The sequence below is a fragment of the Cavia porcellus genome, unplaced genomic scaffold, assembly GCF_034190915.1.
Source record: "Cavia porcellus strain 051 isolate PalLab524CR breed Dunkin Hartley unplaced genomic scaffold, mCavPor4.1 scaffold_28, whole genome shotgun sequence".
NCBI lineage: Eukaryota > Metazoa > Chordata > Mammalia > Rodentia > Caviidae > Cavia > Cavia porcellus.
Window position 1 is genome coordinate 27,425,621 of NW_026947511.1, and position 24,811 is coordinate 27,450,431.

At 40.9% G+C, this 24,811-nt stretch overlaps 2 protein-coding genes across 7 annotated transcripts in view; both read left to right on the forward strand.

The window, feature by feature from the left end:
• Stox1 (storkhead box 1) overlaps positions 1 to 23,167 on the forward strand; it is a 63,450-nt gene extending 40,283 nt beyond the window's left edge. The window contains exons 3-9 of one of the 5 annotated variants that reach the window (XM_063239605.1): positions 1,209 to 3,561; positions 7,724 to 8,317; positions 8,484 to 13,463; positions 17,757 to 17,868; positions 17,972 to 18,071; positions 18,240 to 18,533; positions 23,103 to 23,167. In XM_063239605.1, the coding sequence (XP_063095675.1) occupies positions 1,209 to 3,561; positions 7,724 to 7,871 (2,501 nt within the window). In that variant the 3' untranslated portion in view covers positions 7,872 to 8,317; positions 8,484 to 13,463; positions 17,757 to 17,868; ... (1 more) ...; positions 18,240 to 18,533; positions 23,103 to 23,167. The remainder of the gene's footprint in view (positions 1 to 1,208; positions 3,562 to 7,723; positions 8,318 to 8,483; positions 13,464 to 17,756; positions 17,869 to 17,971; positions 18,072 to 18,239; positions 18,534 to 23,102) is intronic. The other 4 variants (XM_063239606.1, XM_063239608.1, XM_003473661.4 and 1 more) reach the window with 4 other exon arrangements.
• Ddx50 (DExD-box helicase 50) overlaps positions 13,295 to 24,811 on the forward strand; it is a 37,273-nt gene continuing 25,756 nt past the window's right edge. Inside the window, exons 1-4 of one of the 2 annotated variants that reach the window (XM_005005307.4) lie at positions 13,295 to 13,463; positions 18,240 to 18,533; positions 22,353 to 22,428; positions 23,103 to 23,281. In XM_005005307.4, coding sequence (XP_005005364.1) covers positions 13,458 to 13,463; positions 18,240 to 18,533; positions 22,353 to 22,428; positions 23,103 to 23,281 — 555 coding nt within the window. In that variant the 5' untranslated portion in view covers positions 13,295 to 13,457. Of the gene's footprint in view, positions 13,464 to 13,697; positions 13,899 to 18,239; positions 18,534 to 22,352; positions 22,429 to 23,102; positions 23,282 to 24,811 lie in introns of those variants that run through there. The other variant, XM_003473664.5, reaches the window with a different exon arrangement.

Here is a 24,811-nt window from a genome sequence, read left to right on the forward strand (position 1 = left end):
CCATGTCTGTTTCATAGCTGCTATTGTCAATTCTTTTGCACACTTTCTAAATTGTATTTGAATATATAATAGACACACACACACACACACACACACACACACACCCCTTTTTGTGCTACTAGGGATTGAAACTAGGGCCTTTGCACTGAGCTACATCCCAAGCCTTTTTTAAAAAAAGTTTTTATTAAAAGTCACTAAGTTGTCCAGACTGGGCTTAAACTTGCAATCCTCTGTCTCAGCCTCCTGGAGTTCTGGGATTACAGGTGTGTGCCACCATGTCCTCTAGAAATGTTCATGACATAAATGGAGTCATTATATGCAGTCTCTCTCTCTCTCTGCCTTTTTCTTATAAAAATTGAAATCATGATTTATAAAAATGTGACTTATAAAAATTCCTGTTTGCTTGACAGTAATTCTTTCCTCAAAGTTAAAACATTTTTTTTTTAAATTTCACACTAGGAATAAACTCTACCACTGAGACATATCCCTAGCCTACAAACTTTTAGTAGGTTTTTTTTTTTGTGTGTGTGTGTGTGTGTGTGTGTGTGTGTGCACAAACTCACAACCTTGGGCTTGCCAGGTAGGCTCTTGTGTTGCTGAGATATATCCCTGCTAAAGTAATTTGTATTTGAATGAATTCAAATTTTTTCCCCTGTTTAATCATTAACTTTGTTCTGTGTCTTTATGGGACCAATTTATACTGGCATTATTCAATTAAATTATGAATAATATTTATGCTGCTTTGGTATTTCAGCTACATGTATTAATTGCATTACAGTTAGTTCTAGGTTCATCAGACAAATGTATGGTCATTTCTGTATCTTTTTTTTTTTTTTGAAGAAGAGTCTCCTTATACATTTGTTTTGTTTTTATTTGTGTATTTATTGATCCAGGAATCAAACTCATGACCTAGTGCTCGCCAGGCTTATGCCGCTAAATCCCCAGTCCTTTATTTATTGATACCAGGAATCGAACTCAGGGCCTTGTGCTTGCCAGGCTGGCAATGTGCTGCTGAGGACATCCTCAGCCTGAGTCTTCTTTTTGTCTTACAGGCAGGTTTTGAGCTCATGGCGATCTTCCTGCCCCAGCCACCCAAGTTCTGGGGTTAGAAGTGTGTACCTTCACACCTAGCTATTTCTGAGTTACCAATCATCCCTTAAAATGTTTCTTATTCGAGCTCTATCAAAGTAAAATCTTGTTCGTTTTAGGCATTGCACTCCCTTCTCAAGATATTCTCTATACCACTCTGGGAACTCTGATTAAAGAAAGGAAGATTTATCACACTGGAGAAGGGTACTTCATAGTTACATCTCAGACTTACTTCATCACAAATACAACTGCCCAGGAAAAGAAAAGAGCCCTTCTGTCAAATGGAAGACCCCCAGCGGCTGCTTCTGTGACCTATCTGGTGAGCATGGAGAGCTGTGCAGAGCTGGCCAAGGAGAACTCGGTCCCCATTTCCCACTGTCAGTCTTGCCGCTGTTTCCCTGATGTGTGCCGTCAAGATGTCGAAGAGCCACCACCTGCTGCAGAAATGACTAGAAAAGGCCAAAAACGGCTTGGGGAATCCACACCTTTAGTTCAGAATCAGGCAGTTTCAACATCTGAGGAGAATCACTTCTGTGAGAGCACCAAAACTTTACCATACACAAAAGACAAAGAAAAAGGCAAAAAGTTTGGTTTCCGCCTCCTGTGGCGCAGCATTTCTAGAAAGGAGAAGCCCAGAACAGAGCATAGCAGTTTCTCTGCCCAGTTTCCACCTGAGGAATGGCCTGTCCGAGATGAAGATAACTTGGACAATATCCCCAGAGACGTTGAACATGAGATCATCAAAAGAATTAACCCCATTCTGACTGTTGACAACCTCATCAAACATACTGTCCTCATGCAGAAATATGACAAACAGAGGAAATCTAACAGTCAGGGCACTTCCACTGACATGCTGACAGTCAGGCCTAAAAATCCTTCCAAAGAGGGAGTTAAGAAAAGGCAAGGTAGATCGGCCAAGCATGGCAGGAGGGACCTTTCTCACAGGGAAAGACCCAAAATCCGTACTCAGGGGAGTGAGCGTCAGCCAGGAAGCCTTATGCTGGAGAAGCCCCCCAAGCTCCCTGCTACCCAGCCCACCCCTCAAGTTGAAAGCACCAAAGAAGCAGAAACTCAGACAGGGCTTCATGAGCATGCAAGAGCACTAGGCTCTCAAGTGATTTACAAGAAGCGAATCAGTAATCCTTTCCAGGGCTTGTCTCTCAGAGGGAGCCCAGTAACAAAAAGGCACAGCATTCAGAAGAGAAGTCATGTGACACCTAGAAGCCAGATTGCACCAAAGGAAAAGCCTCTCCAAAGGTCAGGGTCTTCCAAGCCCCCAAGACTTTCTGATACTGAAGCCCAACAGCCACAGGCTGAGCAATGTAACAAGATGAAAGGAGAACCCATTTATATGACCAATTCTACTATCCAGCCTGTCAGTGATGACTTCACAGATGACCTTTCAAATTACCCACAAGGTAGTGACTTGCAAAGTGACAGCCAATGCTACTCCTTTAGGGAAGGCATGTTGAGATATGATGTGTATGGTGCAGAAAACAAGATGATATACGAAGCTATGAAGAAAAGTCCCTCTCACTTTGACAAATTAGGGGAGGCCAAAGAAGCACAGCATATGCTGCCCCTGCATGGTTCCTCCTCTTTAGATCCATCCTCTGCTTGTAGATCACTTGATAAAACAATACACCAGTTTGAAAACCTTGGTCTGTTAGATCACCCAGTTGGTGTGGACCATTTGACACAATCTGAGAGGCAAGACGGAATTTCAGAAGAATTAATGAGAAAGACATTTGTTCAGGAGACAGAGACTGCAAGTCTAGAAAATGAAGGGCTTTCTGATAATGACCAGGTTTTGTATCTGGAGGAAGAGGAGGAGGAGGATGGAGCCTGCAGTTCATTGTATTTAGAGGATGACGACTTTTCTGAGAATGATGACTTACATCAAACACGGCCTGGCTGCATTCAATATTCCTTTGCAAGTGGAAGCAAGTGTAATCATTTAGGAAAACCAAAAGTGACTGAGGGATTGCAGACTGCATGTAGTAGCAACACAGACTGGTTTGTGCCACCAGTGCTTAAAAAAAATCAACATTACAGGCCCACTGGGTGGCTTACAAACCCAGGTGAAAGCCAAGCACCTAATCTCTCTGCGGAAAGCTGTGGCCTCAATTCAGGGGCCCAGTTTGGTTTTAACTATGAAAAACCCAGTGTGGCTACTTGTGTCCAGGCCTTAGCACCTGCTGATGGAAGTTTATTTGGTTGTTATAGTGCAAGGAAACCCAATTCTGAGGCTGAAGTCTCTCAGTCTTCTGGTAGTGACACAGGAAAGAAACCAAGTAGCTGGAATCACAGTCCTCAGAATCAGGAAATGAGAAATCACTTCACACAAAAGTTAGAACTTTTCAGCACTTCATGTATATCAGTGCTGGCTCCAGATGTTCATCATGAACACAGTCATTTGGAAGGAACAGAAAATCATAGCATGACAGGCGATAGTGGAATAGATTCTCCACGGTAAGTGCACAAGAAAGTTTGCTTAGACACTATCCCACAGGAGTTATTAAAATCAAGGACTTCTTGAGTGCTCAGTGGGAGACTCCTGAGTAAACTATTATACTGATGCAATTCTGCCAGCTGTGAATAAGTTACATAAAGCTACAGTGAGAGCTCATATCACAGAACAGCGTTTTTTTATTTGTGCTTATTAACTATTCAAAAGAGTTGCATTTTAGCACTTTTTTAAACTTTTTGGTGGTGCTGGGGATTTAACCCAGGGCCTTGTGCATCCAAAGCAAGAATTCTACCACTGAGCCACATCCCCAGCCCCTCATTTTGACATATTTTTACATCCACATAATCATAATTTGATCATCCTTACCCAGTATCCCCATTAAGAGTTTATTTTTAATGTGAACCAAGTTTTACTGGTTCAATACTAATACAGTAAAGCTTGACTTATTTCTAAATATTGAAAGGAACTCTGAAATTAGCGTTTGAAGCTTTTCATTTGTATTCAAAACAGATTAAGCAAGAGTGTAAGTACTTTCCACCAATATCGTTCACTCTAATTTGTTTAAATAGTGATGTTCAGGTTATAAAAGTAGTATGATCATAATAGAGCATTTAAGAAGCCCTGAGGACTGGGATATAGCTCAGTGATATAGCTATAGCGATACAGTATGTGCAAAATGTTGGGTTCAGTAGCCTGCACTAAAAATAAAAGTACTATTGGGCACTCAGGAGGCTGAGGCAGGAGGATCACTCCTAGTTGGAGGCCAGCCTGGGCTACATAGTTTTTGTGTGTTTTTTTGTTTTTGTTTTTTGGTGCTGGGGATTGAACTCATGACTGTGCACTTGCCAGGCAAGTACTTATGCCTGCTGAGCTAAATCCCCAGCCCCTGGGCTACGTAGCTTAAAGCTTACCTGAAATACACAGTAAGCCCTTATCAAAAAAGAAAGAAAGAAAGAAAAGTCGGGATACCACATGTCACTGGAACAGTTGGTGAGAGAGTTTTATTTCTCCTGTAGGCAAGATCAGCTACCCCAAATCAGCTTTAAAGCAGTCACAGAAGACAGACCTTTACTCTTCATTTCTCCTTAAGGAGGATGGGGAAAAAAAAGATGAAATGAGGGTGGGGGAGACAGAAGTGCCATCTGACTTTTTTTGCTGGCTGGAGGGGTTGCAGCTTAGTCAGCAGCTGCCTGCCTCTCCTCCTTGCTTCCCCTTGCAGCCCAACAGACTGGACACTTAGCTTCAGTGACGCTGTGGCTATCAATCTGCTGCTATTGTCAACATGAGAGCAGTCAGACCGGGGCACGGCGCCCCTCCCCCACTCCACCACCTAGAATATACTGTTACATTTAATAAAGAAAGGGCACCCTGGAGTAGCTAAGGCCAGAGAGGGAGGGATCAGGACCCTGGTTGTACATGGAACATCCATGTCATGCTTTCTAGAAGATTCCTTGGTTTTAGCTCTCTCACTGAAACAGGCCTGTAACCTGTTACATAACCAGCACTTCTCAGGCAGGTTTTTTTTAAGCCTGGGAGTGCTTCCTCCTGTGTACTGACCGCCCATAACCTCCCACCCCCACCCCATGCTGCAGCACAGGTCCTGTTACAGTAAACATTTGCTGTGGTGTCCCTGGGTGGGCACAGTATTGTTTTTTTTTTTTGTCTTTTTCCTTTTAATTGGTACCGGGACTGAACTCACCACTGTCTGCTTGCAGGGCAGGCGCTTATGCCTCTGAGCTAAGTCCCCAGCCCCAAGTATTGTTTTTTTCTTCTGGTTTTTTTTTTTTTTTTTTTTTTTTTTGAGACATGTATTCTGGCTGTACTTGAACTCACTGTGTAGCCCAGATCAGCCTCAAACTGGTGATAATCTTCCTGCCTCAGCCTCCCAAATTCTGGGATTACAGGCCAATGCTAATACCACTGGCCCTCAAAAAGTGTTTTAAACACCTGTAATTATTGTACTATTTTTTTCAAAATTCTTTCATATTTAATGTATTTGTAATATTTAAGTTTAAACATAAAGATCTATACTTTTTGTCTCAACGCATAGATTCTATTTCCCATACTGCTTTTTTGCTTTGTTTTCTGTATTGGGAATCAAGCCCAGGCCTTATGCTAAGTACTAGGTGAGCATTCTACCACTAAATTACATCCCTACCCCTAACTGTAGGAATTTCTCACAACAAATCATACACAGCCATGACTTTTTTTCTCTCTCTCAAGCAGAGTTCTTCTCTGTTACCCAGATTGGCTTCAACTCCCAATCCTGCTTCTTGAAAGCTGGGGTTATAGGAGTGTGCCTGGCTTTATAGCTTTCTTTCCTTCATCAATTTATAATGGATATACTGAAATTAACACCTTTTAATCTAAACTCTTTTTTGTTTTGGTTGAGATGCTAGGGACTGAACTCAGGCCTTGCATACGGTAGACAAGTGCTCTATCACTGAGCTACTACATTCTCAGCCCCACTGTTATTTCTTTATTGGGGGAACAAGATTTTTTCTGCTTGAAACAATAGTGTGATTCATACTAATGCATTAAGGGAATCAAAACATTGTTCCAAAGTACATAAGTAATGGTGTAAACCAACAAACTGAGTTCCCTTTATCTATGGCAAAATCAATTAAACTAAATCAAACAGATTAGGGAGATTACTCCGACATGCAGTTGAGAATTCTAATGTGTAAAATCTCGAGAAATTTAGTTTTAAACTAAAAACTACTGCTGTCATTAGCTGGACAGGCAAAAGAAAGTTTAGAGGAGAAGTTGCAAAATTTAGTAGGGGAGAAGATAACATTTGAACACCTCTATGCCTTGTTACAAAGATTGGGGAATAGAAATGAACAAGACACTGTTGGTTCTACAGGAAGCTTATCACTTACTTTTTAAAAAAATTTTTTTTTCTCTCTCTCTTTTTTTTTTATTGGTACTGGGGATCGAACCCACAACTGCCCGCTTGCAAGGCAGGTGCTTATGCCGCTGAGCTAAATCCCCAGCCCCTTTTATCACTTACTTTTGTTGAGAACAACAAACTACAGATTAAATTTGAGAACAAAGCATAAATCCACATTTGTCAAAACTATGTGGAATTAAAGGTGATGGCCTATGTGAAGGAAGTATTACTGGCGGACTCATTTTTGAGACAAATTAATGGACAATTGCTGGACAGAAGCATGGTAGGAAAGGGATAATATGAAAAACAAAAATACCATTTGGGCTGGGGAAGTCATTCAGTGATGTTTAAGCAAGCAGCGAGACTCTGGCTCAATCCTTAGCACGAAAACCAAGCAAACAAGCAGAAAACCCAGTATGATTTGCCTGAAACAAGACATTATGTTAAGCCCAGTGTGGTGCATGCCTATAATTATAGCACTAGAGTGGCTGAGGCAAGAGGATCACTGTGAATTTAAAGCCTCAACCACAAAGCAAGACTGTGTCTTGAAAAAAGAAAGAAAGCAAAAATGACATAGATGTCAGAAAGCGAATATAGTTTACAGGGCCTAGAAAAATAATATTGTTTACATGAAAAACACATATGAATTCTCAAAAACAGTAAGTGACCACCCCAGTAGAAAACTACCATATTTCTAGTTTCTAACATACACTTGATACTTGAGGACATTCAGAAAATGTGAACTTCTTTGAAAGCAGCTAACAGATACTTGATGTATTACTATAAAACCTTTAAAAATAGAACATGTTGGGGCTGGGGATTTAGCTCAGCAGCATAAGAGTCTGTCTTGCAAGCGCGTGGTTATGAGTTTGATCCCTGGTACCAAAAAAAAAAAAAAAAAAAAGAAAAAGAAAAAAAAATAGAGCATGTTAGAGGTTTAGAGGTTAACTTATCTCACAAGTGTGTCTTAGTATTAGGTACTGGGGATCAAACTCATGACCTCATGCTTGCCAGGCAGACACTTATGCCAGCCTCTTAATATTATTTTTTAATTTTAATTTTAATTTTTTTGTCTTTTTCATTTTTATCAGTACCAGGGATCGAACTCACGACTGCCTGCTTGCAAGGCAGGTATATGCCGCTGAGCTAAATCCCCAGCCCCCCCACCCCCCAGTATTGTTTAATGTGCTGCTTCAAAGTAACATTAAGCCTTGCTTAAAATTCCAGGTCCTGTTTGAAGACAATCATTCTGTTATTCTTAATTTCTTTAGGACACAGAGCCTCGCATCTAACAATTCAGTCATTTTGGATGGACTTAAAAGAAGACAACATTTTCTACAGAACTTTGAAGGCACAACGCACAATCAGACATTCATACCCAATTCCATACTACAACTAACTACAGCCATAAATGTTTAGTTTTCTTTTTTTCTTCTTTTTAGTTTCCTTTTTGGAAAGTCTTTTTAAAAAATATACAGTGGAATCTTTCAATCACATGTTGAGTCCTCTGAATCCAAGCATGTATGCTGTTAGCCTCATTATGTATTTTGTTATACTGTTTTTTCTGTTTTGATATTTTAAAACATTTTTTAGTATATTTTACAGAGAATTTTTTGGAAGTGTATAGATTGCATTTTTTTTTTTTTTTTTTGTACTAGGAATCAAACTCATGACTTTGCACTTGGCAGGCAAGTGCTGTGCCACTGAGCTATATCCTCAGCCCCTGCATTTTTTTTTTCAAGTATGAAATCTTTGGTCCTTCTCTAGTTAAATGTCACTCATTTACATTTGTTAGTTCCTCCAATACACAGGATCCTAATTTACTATCCTGTAGTGAATTTCTTTACCTACCTTGAGTTCTTATGGTAAGTAAATCTTAATAGATTCCAACATAAAATCCAGGAACGAGTATATTTTAGGGTTGTGTAGTTACTTTGCAGTTAAAGTCTTTTATCATTAGCAGAAAGAATTTATGTAATGTGTTGGCTACCTTGCAACATTAATTCTTTTCATTCTGTAATTGCTGCCTAGGGTCTTCTCTCAACCAGCTTGAACATGAGCAAATGGCTCCAAATAAAATGACTGACGATGCCCAGAGCTTCGGCGGCAGTACACATTTCATTCTTCTCTGCTTTCAGGCTCTTTCTATAGCAAGGCAGGGAGAGGTCAGATGAAAGATAAAAAGTGGAACGGCTTGTAGTGATGGAGTTCTGAACTAGAGACTTAAAGAAAGGTGGAAGAAGATTGCTAGTTGTTAAGCACTTTATCCTCATTTTGATCCATTTCTGCTCAGAAGACCTGGCTAGCTTCACCAGAATCTTTTCTGGGAGGCTGTTTTCAGACCAAGAGGTGGAATGGTCTGCTTGGTTGGATTATAGAGCCATCAAGACTGGTTTGATTTGTAACCCCAGCACTCAGAAGGCTGAAGCAGGAGGACTGATGCAAGTTTGAGACCAAAGTGAGCTCAAGGCCAGGCTGAACTGCATAGTGAGACCCTGTCTCAAAAAGACCAAAAAAAAAAAAAAAAAAAAAAAAAAAAAAGATTTTGAGCAGATTAGGTGGACGGTGCTGGGTTATGGTAATGAGGATGTATAGTAGACTTCTTTAAGGATAATCCTAGCCTTAGATCTCAAAGATGAAGAAAGTGCCTCTTCTCACGTCTCACCATGCATCAGTGAAGCCCTGCACAGAGCTGCATGGATGTGGAAGAGGGGAGGGGAGGTTTACTGCTGTTTTGCAGCAACAGACAGATCCTTTGCTCATGACTCTATTATGAATCACAGACATTAAAGATGGAAATATATCCTATTAAATTGTGTCAGAGATTATTCTCCAAAATAGGGCAGTATTTTTTTTTTTTTCTTTTTGCGGTACTGGGGATCGAACTCATGACCTTGTGCTTGCCAGGCAGGCACTTAGCCCACTGAGCTAAACCTCCAGCCCCAGGGCAGTATTTTTGAATAATTGTTTTTTAATGAAACTTTCAGCTTTTGATTTTTCTTCCTCAATGGTTGAAATTACACAAGCTCAGTAAAGCAACATCAGCCCCTGCTGGTGGGATACAATTAAACTACACATATATGTTACTCAGAGTCGAAGAGGTCATACTGAACGCAGTTAAGCACAAAATGTCATGTTCATGTGGAAAGAGTCCATAGAAGAGAAAAACTGGTGAGCTGGGTGTATGGCCCACACCAGTAATCCCAGCACTAGGAGGCTGAGGCAGGAGGATCACCTGGAGTTCAAGGCCAGACTGGGCTACATAGTGAGTTCAAGGTGCCCTGGACAACATAGTGAAACCCTGTCCCTAACCCCCACCTCACCTAAAAGAGATTTCAACCCACTGTATTTTGAATCCTGTCTCTAGTATGGGTGAAGACTTTCAGGCAAGAAGGAAGACAGGATATTGCCTAATGGAGGTGGTGGGGAAGGCAGATAAAAACAGCAGTGAGTATATGAAAGATGAACTCAATACTACTCTTGTAGCCTCTCGTTTCTGTGTTGGAACGTCAGAATTTCTCTAACAGAAGCGATTGCCAAACATTTCTTAGGTAACGGTGCCCTCTTCTGGGGTAGCAGTGATTTGAATTAGATGCTAGAGACATACACACATGTATACATGTTCAACATGTTTAAAATCCTCCTTTCCAATGCTGTCAAAACTTGTGCCGAGGGGCCTGGGGATTTAGCTCAGTGGCATAAGCACCTGGCTTGCAAGCAGGCGGTCGTGAGTTCGATCCCTGGTACTGATACAAAGGAAAAAGACAAAAAAAAAAAAAAAAAACCTTGTGCCGTGCGCTGTTATTGCTCATCCTCCCAACTGCCCACAGTCTGCATCATTCTCCCTTTACTAACACAAATGATCAGAGTTAACCAAAGTCAAATGGCTAGCGGCGGGGAGAAATCCCCTTTTCTCTCACACTGTATTTTCTTCCCGCTTTGCCTTTGTTTTGTGTTCTTTCCTTTGGTCCTGGGAACCTAACTCAGGACTTTGCACTTGCCAGGGAGGCACCGTGCTGCGAAGCTCAGCCCTGATGCCTCTGCTTCCTCAGTACTCATTCTCTGTTTCCAGTGTCTCTTGGTGAATTTGTAAGTGCTCTTTAAGCTGCTTCCACAACAGTGTTTTCAAAATGATAGTTGTATTTTTTATTACATGAGTTTGACATGCATATGTAACTGTCAAATTTAATGCTGTTTTTGCTTTCTATATAACTATGGAGTAAAATTAAAAATCTAGCCCTGTAGATTTTTTGTTTTGTGGTGCTGGGATCAAACTTAGGGCCTTGTAACAGACTAGGCACTCTACCACTGAGCTACCCTAGCCCTATAGTTTTGAAAGTAGGCAGAGAGAGGCAAATTTATTTTTTATTTTATTTATTTTTTATCAGTACTGGGGATCGAACTCACGACCACTTTGCAACTCACGAGCGCCTGCTTGCAAGGCAGGTGCTTATGCCACTGAGCTAAATCCCCAGCCCCAAGAGGCAAATTTATAAAGTCATCTTTTTTTTTTTTGACACAAGGTCTTGGTATATAGTGCAGGCTAGCTGCAAACTCACATAAAGCCTCCTGCCTCAGCCTTCCAAGTGCTAGGGTTACAGGTGTGTGCCACCCCACCAAACACGTATTTTGTGTTTTATCTTAAAAGTCACAGAATTTATTTTAATAAGCTAAGGCTAAATACAAGGGAAATCCTTACACAACCTTGAAACAGAGTGGCAAATAAAGAACTACAATTTTGTAGAACATATCTAATTCTGTAACATACTTGGAAAATAAAGATGTTCTAGTTAAGGGCCGAGGATTTAGCTCAGTGGCATAAGTGCCTGCCTTGCAAGCGTGAGGTCATGAGTTTGATCCCCAGTACCAAAAAAAGAAAAAAGTTCTGGTTAAGCTGTTACTTGGTGGCTAGAAGTATAGCTCAGAGGCAGAGACTGTTCCTAGCATACACAAGTTCCTGGGTGGATCCCTAGCACTGAAAAAGAACACCACCACCACTATGTTGGTGCCCATCACCATGGTTTGTGCCTAGTTCCAGCTGTAGGGAGGCTGAGGCAGGAGACTGCTTGATCCCAGTTCAGGATTACATTTTGAACTGCACATTTGTTTGCTTGTGGTATGCCTCCCTTTGCTTTTAGATCTCATCATCATGACAAAAATCTTTTTGAGTTTTTTTCAATTAAAAGATAGGTCCTAATTCCCATGTTTTCTAGGTGACTGAGGGAAGATGATATACACCAAAAACAGTGTGGCACCTCTCTTGCACCCAAATATTTTCCACCACAACCACTCCTTGGTGAAGTTATTCATGTAATTTTGCACTTTCCCTTTCCACCTGGCACAGATAGCAGCCAGAAATTTGGCTCAGTGAGTTTCAAGCTTAGAGCATTATGAATAGTGCTGTGAGACAGGTCTCCTGGAAAACTCAAGCCTTTATCTCCTCAGACCTGCTGTTAGACCCTCTGATATGTGATGTCAAAATAAGTGGTTTCTTGTTTTGTTTTTGAGGCTGGGCCTCCTTATATAGTGCAGGTTGACCTTGCATTTGCTTAGGTAGCCCATCGGTGAACCTCCTGCCTCAGACTCCAGAACGCTGGGTGGGATTACAGACGTGCACTGCCACACCCCGCAAAAATAAGCCTCTTGGGGAGTTAAAACTTTACTACACCCAGCTGCGACTTCCACAAGGTATTAACCTCCGTTCCTTTTATCCCCTTTTACATGTGGCATCCTTTGCTACACCTGCTGGACATTATCATACCCTATTGTGGGTCTACCAAGACTTCACCATGGTAGGCTTGGGAGTGGACACCAAGGAGTAGGACACAGGGATTTAGAAAAGCTCCCATCTGTACATGCATATATTGTTACAGTGTAGGGGGGTTAGCTGAGCATTCCTTGTGTGCCTAGCATTAAATCTAAACATGTTTCTTGATGCAGCCCACCCAAAATTATTCAGAAAAATGGATGCGATCACTGTTACTTATGTGGCTCCAGTCAACTCCAAACTCCACATAAAGCACTCAAGATGTCGCCAGAGGCACGTTTAAAGGATTTGCTGGAGCACCTGTTTGTTAACCACTTAGTTCAGTGGCAGCTGCAGAGCTGAGGAGGTCATGAAAAGATACACAAACGACCTCAAGAAGAAAATCATCTACTTAAGTTGTACATGCCAAAGCAGTTAGCGATTCCTTGAAATTTTTCAGTTTTCTATAGGGTTGTGATTCAGGGAGGCAGTTAATCCCCACTGGTAAAATAAAATTTATTCCATGTAAATACATAATCTGTCAAAAGATTTAAAGTTTGTTTTTCCTCTAGCAGAAAATGCTGGGTTCCCCACCCACCCACCTTTTTTCTTTAAAACACTTTCCCCCACACATCCTGCAAGACTTAAAAGCTTTCAAACACAGTGCAGCACTCAGGCGGCTGAGGCAGGAGGATCGCTGTTTATCCAAAAACAGCTAGGGATACAAAACCACACACACCGGTAAGAGGAGAGGGAAGGCAAGCTTCCTAGTTGGTGTGGTAGACTAAGCGTTGATTCAAGAGATTATTTAGTCCCATCTGTGCTATTAGTTGCGGCTTCAGACAAGTAAATTCCTTTTGCGGGTGAGTTTTGCTTCCCGCGATGTCAAATGGGGAACGCGAGAAGAGAACCAATACTTAACTCTGCGTCTAAAGCCTAAATATTCAGGGATTGACATGCGTCCCGCTCTCGCCTTCCCTTCAGGCCCAGCCAGCCCCTTCCCACCCAGAAAGCCCCAGGACTTCAACGCCCAGCTGCTGGCTTAGCGCAAAACCGTTGGACGTTAACACCCCCCGCAGTGGGCGGAGCGAGGGCTGCAGCTTCCGGCGGCGAATGGCGAAGTGGCGCGTGGCGCTCCCCGCCCCCTGTGGCACGGGCCCACATAGGACCCGGCCAGCCGTGCGCCCCAACCTCTACTTGCTTTTGAGGGGCTTCCCACTCGTGCAGTGCATGCTGGGAAGCCCCGAAGATTCTCTGGAATGCCGGTAACAGTCCGGGGTGGGGGAGGGGGAGAAACTGAATCATTTATGCTGGTCAATGCGCGTAACCTTTATGGAGATTGGCCAGGTTTTACTCTAGAAACCAATCATTTTAAGAGTAAGGGCGGGACAATCGAAGTGTGTCACACTTATTGGCTAGAAGGTTGCGGCGCATGGGAAGAGTTTAAACTGAGAGTATCCGGGATTATTTTCCCTCCGCGCCGTGCGCTGCGTGTCCCGGAAGTGACGCACAGCCTGGCCGGGCGGCCACCCTGCCCCCGCTTCCTTTCACGCTGTCGCTACCCGTGGGTGGCTGTGGCCACGATACCCAGAGGGAGGTGGCGGCGGCCAGTAATGCCTGGGAAACTCCTCTGGGGGGATATTATGGAGCTGGAGGCACCCTTGGAAGAGCCTGAGAGCCAGAGGAAGGAGCGGCACAAGGTGCGCTGAGGATGGGCCGCGCCTCCTTTTGGGCTACGCCGGCCTGGGTGGGGAGAGAAAATGTCCCTCATGGTGGCCTGTCAGGACCCGGCCCAAGCATCCGTGGGCTTCCCCTTCGCGCCATCCTGGGCCTCTGAGGGCGCACGGAGACCTCTCCCGCCGTTACACTTCGACGGAAGGACGGCCCCGGCTTAGACTCGGCCTCCATCCATTCCCGTTGGCGCCTGTGTCTCTGCTAAGGGATGGGCAGGCTGAGGCGCCCGTCGCCGCCAAATCTTTCCTTTTTCCCTAAGCAGCAAAGCCTGTCATTTAATTCTGCGGGGGCCGTCTTAGGAGATGATTAAGAAAAATGATTGCCTTGTCTATGTATTGCTTGTCTGTCACCTTGTCTGGTGTGTAAGAATTTTAGGGAAAGAGATTTAGGTTTACAAATCTCGGTAAGTAGTTTATAGAGCTTAAGGAGTGATGTCACAGCCAGCGTTGCCAGGATTTGTCTGTGATGGAGATCGTGTGGTTGTCAATAGTTATTATTGTCAGTATTTTCAATCCACAGGTATTTGTCGAGCCCACTTTGTATCACATTCTTTGCTGAGTGCGAAGGAGTTTATAAACTATTTAAATATGACAAGTGGTCCCTATCCTCAAAGAGCCTGTAGTAGTTTTAGAGGCCCCTAACCCCTTCATAAAAAGAAAAGAAAAACCTCAAAAGGGTTACCGAGAGAACAGCTGGAGGGTAAAATAGTAGTATTTGAGGACAGGTATTGGACAAAAATAAAATAAGACTAACTCTGTACACTACTTAAAAGCAGAAAGTGGCCAATCATTAAGGTAAATTTGCCATTCCAGCCAACCAGGGTTTATTTGTTTAAGACAATCTCACTATGTAGTTCAGGTCTTGAACTTACAGTGTAGTCCAAACTAGCATTGAATTTGTGATCTTTCTGCTTAAGCCTCCTGAGTGCTGGGGTTATAGGTGTGTGCCACCACATGGCATTCTGTTTTATTCTATTCTGTTCTGTTCTTTGTCTTTTTGAGACAGAGTTTTACCATGCAGTTTAGACTAGCCTTGAAGCTCACTTTTTTAGCACAGATTGGCCCCGAACACACTGAGAGCACTGGGGTTAATGGGAGAGCACCATCATGCCTCACTTTGTTTTATTGTTTTTTTGGTTTTTTTTTTTTTTTTTCTGGTTCCAGGAATTGAACTCAGAATCTCATGCATGCCAGGCAGGTGCTGTGCCACTGATCTATATCCCTGCCCCTGTTTTACTGTTTTTCTTTTGTGATAAAATATACAAAACTTAAAATTTACATTTTAACCAGTTTAAAGGGTGTAGTTCTGTGGCATTACATGTATTCACATTGTTACACAGCTGTCACCACCATCCACTTCTGTAACTTGCTCATCTTTTCACGCAGGAAGTCTGCCCAATAAACACTACTTCCCCATTCATTTTCCCCAGCTCCAGGAACCACTGTTCTGTATCTAAGAATTTGATCACTATGGGTGACTTAGGGTAGACTATAAATGGAAACCACAGGCAGTTAATTTTAATTTGAGCTCCTCTTGAGGTGCTCAGTTTTGTTTTTGTTTCACTGTGTGGAACCAGGCTCTTTTAACACACTAGGCAAGTGCTCTAGCATTGAGTTATATAAACCCAATCTCTGTTTATTTTATTTTAGTACAGGATCCTGCTAAGTTACCTACAGTAGGCTCAAACTTGTAATTCTCTTGCCTCAGACTTTATAGAGTATCTGATATTAAAGGCATGCACCTCCACATCTTTTTTCTTTTGCATCCAAGCACTGTATCTTCTAAGATCTAGCTTATGTCTTTTCTAACCACCCCAGGGTACAGTAACCTTATCCCCTATTTAAAACTTAACAGTGTTATTTGATTAACACCTGTTATGTGTGTTCCTTTAAAGTTAGCTTATTTTTTCCTTTGTGTATCTTTTCTAAATATTTCCCAAAGATTCTTTAGAAAAATTATTGGGTTTGTTTTGTTTTGTTTTGTTTTGGTCTTGGGATTGAACTCATTACCTCATGCCACTGAGCTAAACCCTTGGCCAAAAAATATAATCATATTTTTGTTTATCCTTTCATCTTTGGTTTTGTTTTGTTTTGTTTTTTGGATAACGGGAATTGAACTCAGGACCTCATACTTGCCAGGCAAGTGCTGTGCCATGGAGCTAAATCCCTGGTCTCTATCCTTTCGTCTTCTGTATTATTCTGAGTTGGTGACTCCCATTGTATATTCTCCAGAAACACTTTATCGATTGTCCTTTATGATAGATAGCTGGAGATTTGGAAATCTATTGGAATTGAGCATTAGACTTGGTGTGGCATTGCGATGAAGATAAATTTGGTTTGAATATACTGTGATATGGAGCTGAGATACAGGTTCTTCCAACTGGAATGCAGAGAGAGAAGAAAGTCTGGAGACGTGGGTCAAAGTCATAGAAATGGTGGAAAGGTATATGTGGAGAACAGATTTGAGGAGTACATCTCTAGCAGGGAAGGAGAGGAACCATTGAAGATGTGATAGAGGTAAGAGGATAAGAGAGGCATAGAGAATACAGTGGAAAACAAAGAAATGGAAGAGTGTCAAGCTCTGCGAGTCTGAAGTAGAATGAAGGATTGCATTACTGTAGGTTGCTCTTTGGCTCAATTTGGCAGTCTCACTTTGCGTTTGTTTCATCTTGTCCCTGAAGTGCAGCACCCAAGAGCAAATCAAACCCCAGAGCTGGTTATATAAATAATCTTGTTTTTCTTTAGAATTTACTGATTTGAGGAGGTGTTGGCTAGAGTAGTTAACTAACGATCAAATGATGTAACATGTAATTGCAAAGCATTTTCACATGTACTGTGGTATTCTGTTCTCACAATAACTTTTCAACTTTTTTTGAAAGAGAAAGTTATATGCTGAAGCATTCTGAAACATGTAAATTGTGAAAATTTTATCACTAATAACTACCATTGATTTATTTTAAAAATTCCACCAAGTAATTCTGAAGAAGTGTTGAATTTCCAAATCATTTCTTGGGGACCGCAAATATTAAAACCTTGCTTGTAGTTTGGCATTGTAAAACTGACGTTGCAGAGTCGTGGCTTTGTTTTTTATGTTTTAAAGTTCTGTTAACTAAATGAAAAGGAATTTAATTTCCAAGATTACTGTTCTTCCATGGAAATAAAACAGTTGGAATTTCTTATCTTTTTTTGTTTAACTTGTTAATTGTTAAGAGTTAGAAAAGGAGTGTGATGTGAAAAGATAGGATTTGAGTTAGAACTCTAGTACTTTTTCCTACAGGAAATCCCACATGTGGATTTCTGGCTACAGTATTAATTAATCTCTAAGAATTTCTGTTTCTGCCCGTGTGGTGGTACAAGCCTGTAATCCCAGCACTGGGGGCTGATTCAGGGAAGATCACCCCAGCTTTGAGACCAGCCTAAGGCTACATAGCAAGTTTAAGGCCAGCTGGATACATAGTAAGACCGTGACCCAAAAGAAGAAAACAAAAAAATCCAAGCAAAGCAACAATAAAAATTCTGTTTTTTTTTCATCTGTAAAATGACAAAGGTAATACAGGTTCACAATCCCTTATCCAAAATCCCTGGAACTAGGTATGTTTTGAATTCAGAATTCTGGGGATTTTTAGAATGGTGACATCCCAGCAGGGTTTGGGAACTAGAACCAGTAATCAGAGACCCTAATGTTAAATATAAATACTCATACCAAGTGGGATAAAGACTGTAAGAAGCCTTATGGTAGTTCTAGTTGAATTTTGCCATCAAATGAGTTCAGATCAGATATGGTTTTACCACCAAATAAATTACAAAAAAACTTTCGGTTTTCAGAGCTTTATGGATATCGGAATTTCGGATAAGGGATTATGGACCTGTACTTCCCTTATAGGGTTGCTATGAAGATATAAACAAGATAAGCCGAAAACACATTACATAATGCTGGGTAGGTACTCAATAAATATTAATGTTTTTCTCTTGGAGATATTGGAAGTTCTTGTTTGCGTTTTAATTTATAATTTTGACATTCTCGTTCTTTTCCTGAGAAGGAGCTATTTTAATTCCCCCAAAATCTTATGATGGGATTAGAGATGGACTAGACCCTGAGTCTTGAGAATACAAGAGATGGCATGAAAGTTATAGTAACAGGTAAGGCTTAGAGCTTGGCATTAATTACCAGTTTGGATTTCTGCCAGGTAGACAGATTTTCAGTATAATTGTAGATTGAATTTAACTGGTTGGGGAGTCATGCTCTAACTTCTCAGAAATCCTCAAAGCAGACCTGCGATCCTTTTGTTCCTGTTTTTTTGTCCACAGAATGATAGAAGGAAGTCAAGGCACCGTCATGACTCAGATGAGAAAACCGAAACAAGAGAAAATGGTGTTACAGATGACCCAGATGCTCCCAAGCCCAAAAAAGCTAAAATTAAAGAGAAACTAAATGGAGATACTGAAGAAGGATTCAGCAGACTTTCAGATGAATTTTCTACATCTCATAAATCAAGAAGAAAAGATCTATCAAATGGAGATATTGATGAATGTGAAAAAAAATCTAAACGAGTGTCATCCTTAGAAAATTCTCATAAATCAAGTGATAATAAACTAGAGGAGGTATGGATGCTCTTTATTTTGGAGTTGACATTATCTTTTTTTTTTTTTTTTTTTTTTTTTTTGTCTTTTTCCTTTTTATCGGTACGGGGAATCGAACTCACGACTGCCTGCTTGCAAGTCAGGTGCTTATGCTGCTGAGCTAAACCTCCAGCCCCTGGAGTTGACATTATCTTTGAAATATAGGCTGACTTGATTCTGTACTGTTTCTAGTTTAGGATCTAGTGCTCATATTTGGACTACAGAGAGTCGTACAGCTGAAATCTGAACTTTTGTCCTTTGGCTCTTGTTTCTTATTGTATTGCCTTTTTCTTGGGGGTGAAAGTGGGAGAACGCTCACATTTAAACTTTTTCTGTACACATGGGTTTTCCTAAACAGTTTTACCAAATTATATTTTGGTGGTTTACATATATGCTTGTCTTTTTTTTGGAAGTAACTGGTAACTGGGGATTGAACCCTGAGCCTTCACACTGAGCTTCAACTCCAATTCATTTTGTATTTTCTTTCTGAGGCAGGGTCTTGCTATGTAGTTCAGGCTGGTCTTGAGCTCACTACATAGCCCTGGCTGGCCTTGAACTCATAGCCGTCCTCCTGCCTCCCAAGTGCTAGGATTATAGGCGTGGGCCACCATGCCCAGTTTATGTTTTCATTTTGTGAGACTGAATAACTGAATTCACTGAATTGTCCAGACTAGGCTCAAACTTGCTGAACTGTTACCTATGCCTTCTGAGTAGATGACACATCTGTGCCACTGCACGTGGCTACCTACTTGGATTTCTTATGACTCTTCAGTCCCTTCCAGTGATTGTGAATTGATTTCCTGGTACAAGATACAGAAGACTGCTTGATTATGTCTATTTTGGCTTCTGCTTTTTCTGTTTCTGTAATAACAGCAGCATTAAATGATAATTAGATTTTTGTCATTCACTGTTAAAGCTGTTTACATTTTTAAAACAAGATCTAAAGAAAATCTGTTTTTCTTTGTTTTCATTGTTTGAGACAGAATCTTCACTGTATAGTCTAGGCTGGTCTCGGGTTCTCAGTAATCCTCCTGCCTCAGCATCCTGAGTGCTGCTATTACAGGCATGTGCCAGTATACTCAGTTTACAGATTGTTCCTTGAGCTATTGGGATTTTTGCTGGTATAATGCTGTGTATTATAACAGGGCTAGCTATCCATTATTTAGTTTAGAAAGATTAGATACCAGGAACTTCAGCTTTTAGGACTTTATTCTGATGCGTTAATTATGACATGTACTCCTAATGAACTCATTAGAATATCAGCACTCAGGAAGCTGAGGCAAGAGGATTATTGTGAGTTCGTGGCCAGTCTGGCTTACATAATGAGTGTAAGACCAGCCTAGACTATACAGTGAGACCCTGTCTCAAAAAAAAAGGGAAGAAAGAAAAAAACTTTCACTGATTGATTTTAGCTGAGATTATAGGTTATTTTAAAATTTACAGTATTTCTATCTCTGTGCTCTCTAGAATTTCTACAATTAAAATGTATTATTTTCATGATTTTTTAATCTTAAAAAGACAACAGGTGAGTGCAGTGGTACACACCTGTAGTCTCAGCACTCCAGAGGCTGAGGCAGGAGGATCATAGTGAGTTCAAGGCCAGTCTGGGTTACATAATCTCAAGGCTAGCCTGGACTATATAGCAAGATCCAGTCTCAAAAAAAAGACAACATCAGGGCATGGGTGGCACACATCTGTAAACCCAGCCCTCATGAGGCTGACACAGGAGAATTGAAGTCAGTTTGAAGCCATTGTAGGCTCTATATTGAGTTCCTGGTCAGTCTGAACTATACAATAAGACCCTATCTCAGAAAGAAAGATAACAGCGGGGCATGGTGGCACATTCCGTAATCTCAGCACGTTGGGAGACTGAGGCAGGTTGCAAGTTGACCACCACCCTGGGCTACAAAGTGAGCTCAACACCAGCCTGAACTGCATAGTGAAACCCTGTCTTTTTTTTTTTTTTTTTTGTCTTTTTCCTTTGTATGGGTACTGGGGATCGAACTCTCGACTGCCTGTTTGCAAGGCAGGCGCTTATGCCGCTGAGCTAAATCTCCAGCCTCCGTGAAACCCTGTCTTGAAAAGACCAAAAAAAAAGGATAATGTTACATTTTATTTAAATGGCTTAAAACTTGGAATCTGATATTCTTATCTTTGGCATCCAGTTTGAAAAAATGCTGTTGTGTGGTTATATAAACTATTCTTTAAACATACAAATAATAAAGTTTACTGGTAGACATATACATTGACTAATATAAAGAGTGCTCAGTAGATCTTAATAGTAATCTCAATACATGCTTTATTTTTTGTTTTTTTGAGATAGGTCTCACTATGTAGTTTAGTTTAGTCTTTTTTTTTTTTTTTTGTCTTTTTCTTTTTATCGGTACCAGGGATCGAACTCATGACTTCCTGCTTGCAAGGCAGGCACTTATGCCGCTGAGCTAAATCCCCAGCCCCTGTTTAGTTTAGTCTTGAACTCACTCTGTAGCCCAAGCTGGCCTTCATCTTGAGGTGATCCTCCTATCTCAGGGTCCAGAGTGCTACAATTGTAGGCATTTGCCACCATTCCTGGCTAACCTGAATATGTTTTTAAAAAATGTTAAGCCAGGTATTAGTGGCACCTTCCTATAATCCCAGTATTCTGGAAGGCTGAGGAAGGAGAATTCCAGGTTCAAGTCCAGCCTGTGTGAATTAGTGACTTAGCAAGACCCTTTCTCAAAATAAATTAGAATTTTTTTTTCCTTTTTTTTGGTACAGGGATTGAATTTAGGACCTTGTGTTTGCCAGGCAGGCAATGGCTACTGAGCTATATCCCCGACCCAAAATAAAAATTTTTTAAAGGACTGACATACAGTTCAGTGTGAAGGCCCTGAGTATTGGGAAAATGTTAACCTTGCAGAATTTTTCCCTGTGTTAATGCCCTAAAAAAAAAAAAAGCCATAGAACATGCCAGATATGGTGGTATACATACCTGTAATCCTAGCACTTGGGAAGCTGAGGCAGGACAATCTCTATGAGACCAAGACCGGTCTGGGATACATTGTGAGTGCAAGGCTAGCCTGAACTACACAATGAGACCCTGTCTCAAACAAAACAAACTCCCACAAAACATTTTAAACTATTTTTTGGAAAAGTTTGCTTTCCTCACTGTGTAGTTTCTTGCTTGCTTCATAGTTGATATTACCTATATTTGTAAGTATGTAGATTATTATACTTACTGTTAACTGGAAATTATTACATTTACAGTTAACTGGAAAAATTTTTTTGCAGTACTGGGGATTGAATCCCAGGGTACTTAAACACTAAGCTACATCCTACCTTGTGTTTTATTATTTATTTATTTATTTTTGGTACTGGGGCTCAAACTCATGACCTCACACTTGCCAGGCACGTGCTTACGCTGCTAAGTTAAACCACTGGCCCATCCTACCTTAAAAATTTTTTTTAGGATCTGGCTGTATCACTAAGTTGCCTAGGCCTGGCTTAAATTTACGATCCTCTTGCCTCAGTCTCCTTCAGAGCTGGGATTATAAAAGTGTCTGGTACCATGCCAGGCTATGTAGGTATAGATAAATATCTAAGGGAAGTGGTATGAGTGAATTAAATATTTTAAAATATAAATTAAGTTTGCTGTTTAAAGAGATACTTTTGAAATTAGAATTTCCCACTAATTTTTTCTGTTAAGTTAATGTACAGTTTTTTGCAAGTACTAACCACAGTTGATTAGTAAAGTTAAAAATGCTAAATGAGTAAAAGTCAAACATAAATACGTTATTTAGAACTTCTATTTCCTTCTGACAGACTCTAACACGTGAACAGAAAGAGGGAGCCTTCTCCAATTTCTCTATTTCTGAAGAGACTATAAAGCTTCTGAAAGGTACTACTGGTTTTAATAGACATGCAGTTCGAAATCTATGACTATGATGGTGCACACCTGTAATCCCAGCATTTGGGAGGTTGAGGCAGGAGGATTCCTATGAGTTCATGGCCAGCCTGGGCTACAAAGTGAGTTCAAGGCCATCCTGAACTGCATAGTGAAGACCAAAAAAAAAAATATTCTGTGACCACATTTTGTAAAACTGTTGTACCCTTTCTGACCGTGAGCAGACTAAAGAGAAATAGCTCTTCTTGAATTGCATTTATTTTTTATATCATCCTTTTTAGTAACATAACATTAACTATATGAGTCATGCTGGGCGTGGTGGTGCACGTCTGTAATCCCAGCACTTGGGAGGCAGAGGCAGGAGGATTGCCATGAGTTTGAGGCCAGCCTCAGCTACATAGCAAGTTCAAGGACAGTGTGAGCTCCATAGTGAGACCCTGTCTCAAAAAACAATAGTAACAACAATTAAAAAAAAAAGCCATATGTATCTATCAAAAATTTAGATTCATTTTGTTATAATTGCTGTTTGGGATACAAGTAATTGTAAATGTCGGTAGGTAGTATGTCTTCAGGTATAAGATGCTTCAGGAAGAAGCACTGTGATTTGCAGATGAGTATTTTTTTTCCTAATGGCAGTCTCGATATTTTAATTAAATTTCATTTTACAGGTCGAGGGGTAACATACCTCTTTCCTATTCAAGTCAAGACCTTTGGTCCCGTATATGAAGGAAAAGATTTAATTGCTCAAGCACGGACTGGAACAGGAAAGACATTCTCTTTTGCCATACCCTTGATTGAAAGGCTCCAAAGAAATCAAGAAACAATTAAAAAAAGCCGCTCACCAAAGGTAATGGTCATAAGGGAATAAAAGCTCTAAATATTACTCTATTCAAAAGGGGAAGGTAGAGTATTACCAGTTTGTTTCTTTTACCTTTTTTGTTTTGGGGCTGGGGATTGAACCGAGGGCCTCTTGCATTCTAAGCTCAGACTTTACTACAGAGCTACAACCTTGAAAGCATATAAAGTCAGGTAGCCTTGAGAGAGAAAACTTAGTTCTGTGATTTAAAGTAAAGATCTGGATCTTAAAACAAAAACACTGAGTTTTTTTTTCCTTTTTGGTACCGGTGATTGAACTCTTGACATCATGCTTGACAGGCAGGTGCTTGTGCCACTAAGCTAAACCACCTGGACAACTCTTAATTTTTTTTTTTTTTAATCAGTACCGGGGATCAAACCCACCACCGCCTGCTTGCAAGGCAGGTGCTTATGCCGCTGAGCTAAATCCCCAGCCCCAACACTAATTTTTTTTACATAAGGAAAAACTGATGTGAAATAGTTATTGCATACAAATTTAATGTGTATGGAGTCATAGATGTCTTTAAAACTTCATGTATTTTGAAGGTAGCATGTCTTATTTTGGGAGTATTCTAAGTGTACTTAGAAGTGTGTGTGTGTGTGTGTGTGAGAGAGAGAGAGAGAGAGAGAGAGAGAATGAGAGAGAGAGAGAGAGAGAGAGAGAGAGAGAGAGAGAGAATGTGAGAGAGTGAGTTTACAGTCCTGGGGATTAAACCCAGGTCCTTTGTATTGAGCTATTTTTCCAACTCCCCTTTTTTTTTTCCTGTACCGGGGATCCAACTCACCATATCACACTCACTAGGCAGGTGCTTATACTTTTGAACTAATCCCTGGCCCCAAGACTTAAGAGACCTTTTTTTTGGTACCAGGGGGTTGAACTCATGACTGTGTACTTGCCAGGCAGGCACTTATGCTGCTGAGATAAATCCCCAGCCGTCCAGCCCTTTTTATGGTTTATTTAAATTTAAATTTAAATTTTTTGGGTACTGGAATTGAATCAGGACCTTGCATTTGCAATGCAGGTACTTTCTTTTTTTTTTTTTTTTCTTTTTTATCGGTATCAGGGATCGAACTCACGAGCACACACTTGCAAGGCAGGCGCTTACGCTGCTGAGCTAAATCCCCAGCCCCGCAAGGCAGGTACTTATGCCACTGAGCTGTCTCCCCAGATCCCTTGCTTTTATGTTTTGAGACAGACTCTCACTAAGTCTCTTAAGTTGCCCAGGCCAAGCCCTGAACATGTGGTCTGTGTCAGACTCCGACAGTGCTGGCATAACAGGCACATGCACCATACACATTATACTTGGTATGGTCAGCAACTCTTTACTCTTTTTTTAGAAGTCCTGACTTCTGCTTTTAAAAAAGAGGTTTTATGGGCTAGGATTTAGCGCAGCAGCATAAGTGCCTGCCTGGCAAGCGTGAGATCGTGAGTTCAGTTCCTGGTACCAAAAAATAAAAAATAAATAAAGAAGGGGTTTTGTAAAGAGGTATTAATTTATATGGTGATTCAATAAGTACTCAA